General features: G+C 46.2%; 1 protein-coding gene across 1 annotated transcript; it reads left to right on the top strand.

Moving 5' to 3' along the window:
* Positions 1-1,199: 1,199 nt before the first annotated feature.
* LOC105056198 (cytochrome b561 and DOMON domain-containing protein At2g04850) lies at positions 1,200-2,721 on the top strand. Its single transcript, XM_010938311.2, has one exon. It carries the CDS (start codon positions 1,250-1,252, stop codon positions 2,456-2,458), a length of 1,209 nt encoding a protein of 402 aa, XP_010936613.1. The 5' UTR covers positions 1,200-1,249; the 3' UTR covers positions 2,459-2,721.
* Positions 2,722-3,069: the final 348 nt, after the last annotated feature.

Below are 3,069 nucleotides of genomic sequence, written 5' to 3'. Positions count from 1 at the left end.
CAAATTTATAACAAGTCAATAAAAATGCTTGTATTTCATTGATTACCATATATTTTACTAATTTTTATGATGATACCCCATATTGCTCCATCAATTTTTAATTTTTAATTGGCTTGTTACAAGTTTAACATGATTTCGTGGTTGCAATGAATATTTATGCCTAGCATGTATCTTCCATTCCTCCTTTTGAAGCCGATCGACAAGTACCTGATTCCCTTCGTGATATACGTGTGTAGCTTTAAACGCATCAGAAACCACTTTTCTGTTGCTGCTGCAAAATGTCCTCCAACAAAGGATGAAAACAAAAACTTTAGCCCCATCATTAATCCAAGTTATCACAATAACTGAATCTCCTTCAAGCCAAACCTGGCTAGCTTTGAAATTAAAGATAGCCACGACTAGACCTTAGTTTCTTGTTGCAATTGTTTGCCTATTGAATATCTTGAATTGATTTGATTTTTTTCACAACTAGCTAGTAATTTACTAGGGCATAGGCACAGCATAGTGCTAAATTATCTTGTCATTAGGCAAATTCAAGTTTCAAGTCCAAATAGTATTCTAAATGCCTATGGACTGAAGTTTCACAGTTTATCTTGATAGGCTAGATCTCTTTTTGGCCCATCTTAATTACTTGATTTTTTTTTTCTAAGAACACCATCAAGAAAGATAATTATTCCTTATCACTATAATAATCAGTCATAATCTTCTATCAAATCCACTAAGTTTAACATTAAGCTAAAGTTTTACGAAACTAAACAGGAAAAGAAAAAACTATTTCAATTTATTTTTATGAAATAATGCTTTCTGTTGCCATCATATATGCTTGTATATTGCCCGGTGCATGGCCTTCCATGTGCCCATCACAACCCCAACAGCCCACAAATCCATGGCTGAGGTCCCGCACCCGACCTTGCCTTCAAAGCCAAGCACAAAAAGCAATAAACAATAATCATTCCCCCACCCCAATCACCTCCCCACAAACACTCTTTCGATAACAATCCGAAAATTCCAAACGTTCAATTGCACCCACCAAACCAAACCCCACTATGCACATTTTCCCTTCGCTTAGCCTCAAAGCTAAGCCCACTACAAGACACGCTTCATTCCACACTGCCTTTCTCACCTTACTCCACTGACACGAACACTGCACAAATCGCTCCCACAATAACCCCACCCCCTCCCTCCCTCCCTCCCTCCCTTCCATTCAATAACAGCAACAGCAGCAACAACAACAACAACCACCACCACCATGCTCCCGTCTCTCCTCCTCCTCTTCCTCTCCATCCCACTAACAACAGTCACTGCCGCCTCCGCCGCCCCCCGGTGCACCACCTCCACCCCAATCAAAACCTATCAAAAATGCATGAACCTCCCCACACAAGGCGCCTCCCTCGCATGGACTTACCACCCCCACAACGCCACTCTTGACCTCGCCTTCTCCGGCACCTTCATCTCCCCCTCCGGCTGGGTCGCGTGGGGCCTCAACCCCGACTCCCCCGCCATGACCGGCACCCGCGCCCTCGTTGCCTTCTCCGACCCCTCCTCCGGTGGCCTCCTCCTCCTCCCCTTCATCCTCGACCCCGGCGTCAAGCTCCAGCGCTCCCCCCTCGTCTCCCGCCCCCTCGACCTCCCCCTCCTCTCCTCCTCCGCCATGCTCCGCAGCGACAGCTCCGTCCGAGACGGCGCCGGCCTCCACATCTTCGCCACGCTCCGGCTCTCCCCCAACCGCACCCGCATCAACCACGTGTGGAACCACGGCCTCTACGTGCAGGGATACTCCCCTACCATCCACCCGACGTCACCGTCGGACCTCGCATCGCGAGCCACCATCGATGTTCTCTCGAAGGCCACGGAGATGGGCCCGGCAGTGCCGAGCTGGTTCCGGACAGCGCATGGGGTGCTAAATGCGGCGTCATGGGGGTTTCTATTGCCGGTCGGGGTGACGGTGGCGCGGTACCTGAGGCAGTGCACGTCGGTGCGGCCGACGTGGTTCTACGGACATGCGGCGGTGCAGATCGTCGGATTCTTGTTGGGGACCGTCGGGTTCTCGATGGGGATTATAATGGGGAGGGCGTCGCCGGGGGTGACATATACGCTGCACCGCGGTCTCGGGGTGGCGGCGTTTGTCACCGGGGGGCTGCAGGCGGCGGCGCTGCTGTTCCGGCCAAAGACTACGAATAGGTACAGGAAGTACTGGAAGTCCTACCACCACTTTGTGGGGTATGGGTGTGTGGTGTTGGGGGTGGTGAATGTTTTCCAGGGGTTTGAGGTGATGGGGCTCGGTGGGTCCTACTGGAAGCTGGGATACTGCTTGGCCTTGTCGACGCTCATAGGGGTGTGCGTGGCGTTGGAGGCGAACGCGTGGGTGGTGTTTTGTAGGAGGGCGGAGGAGGAGAAGGTGAGGAGGGAAGGGAGAGTGGAGGAGCATCAGGTGGTGAAGGCGAGTATAGGAATTTAGGAGAGAGATTTTACGCACTGAGAAACGTTGAAGCATTTTTTATTACCTACGGGCTTTCTTATTTGTGTTTTGGATTTGTACTGATATAATTAGTTCCGCTCACAAGTTTGGTTATGTGGGCTTAACAAACTATTTCATATGTCATAATGAATGTTTTCAATTTCTTAATTACAAGTTTTTTGGATAATTTTGGAGGTTTGGCATAGATGAATAAATCTTGTGAAAATCATATTATTTGTATTATAATATATACTATTTTTTATTTTAGATATAAATAACAGAAGCAGAATGCATATTGTTTTGTAAATTTATCTTGATGTCATGATGTATGACAGAAATATGGGAATGCGTACTGATCCATTAATCCTCATTGATTTTATCTTGGAGTTTCATCCGGCCATTTACAATATATAGTTAAAATAGATTAGTATGCTCACTTGTCCAGCTTTGGCATGTGAAGAAAATATCATGAATATCTAAACAAAAATATCTTCTATTTTTTCTTAAGCATGTGTTCTACTTACCATCTATTAAAAAAATTGATATGTTAAGCATGTGTTCTACTTACCATCTATTAAAAAAATTGATATGAAATCTAAAATTGATATTAT

Source organism: Elaeis guineensis, chromosome 13 (assembly GCF_000442705.2).
Source record: "Elaeis guineensis isolate ETL-2024a chromosome 13, EG11, whole genome shotgun sequence".
NCBI lineage: Eukaryota > Viridiplantae > Streptophyta > Magnoliopsida > Arecales > Arecaceae > Elaeis > Elaeis guineensis.
This window is presented reverse-complemented; position numbering and strand designations above follow the sequence as displayed.

Bases quoted from the DNA above. Each gene is read 5' to 3' on its own strand.
- LOC105056198 (XM_010938311.2), top strand. From the start codon at position 1,250: ATGCTCCCGTCTCTCCTCCTCCTCTTCCTCTCCATCCCACTAACAACA.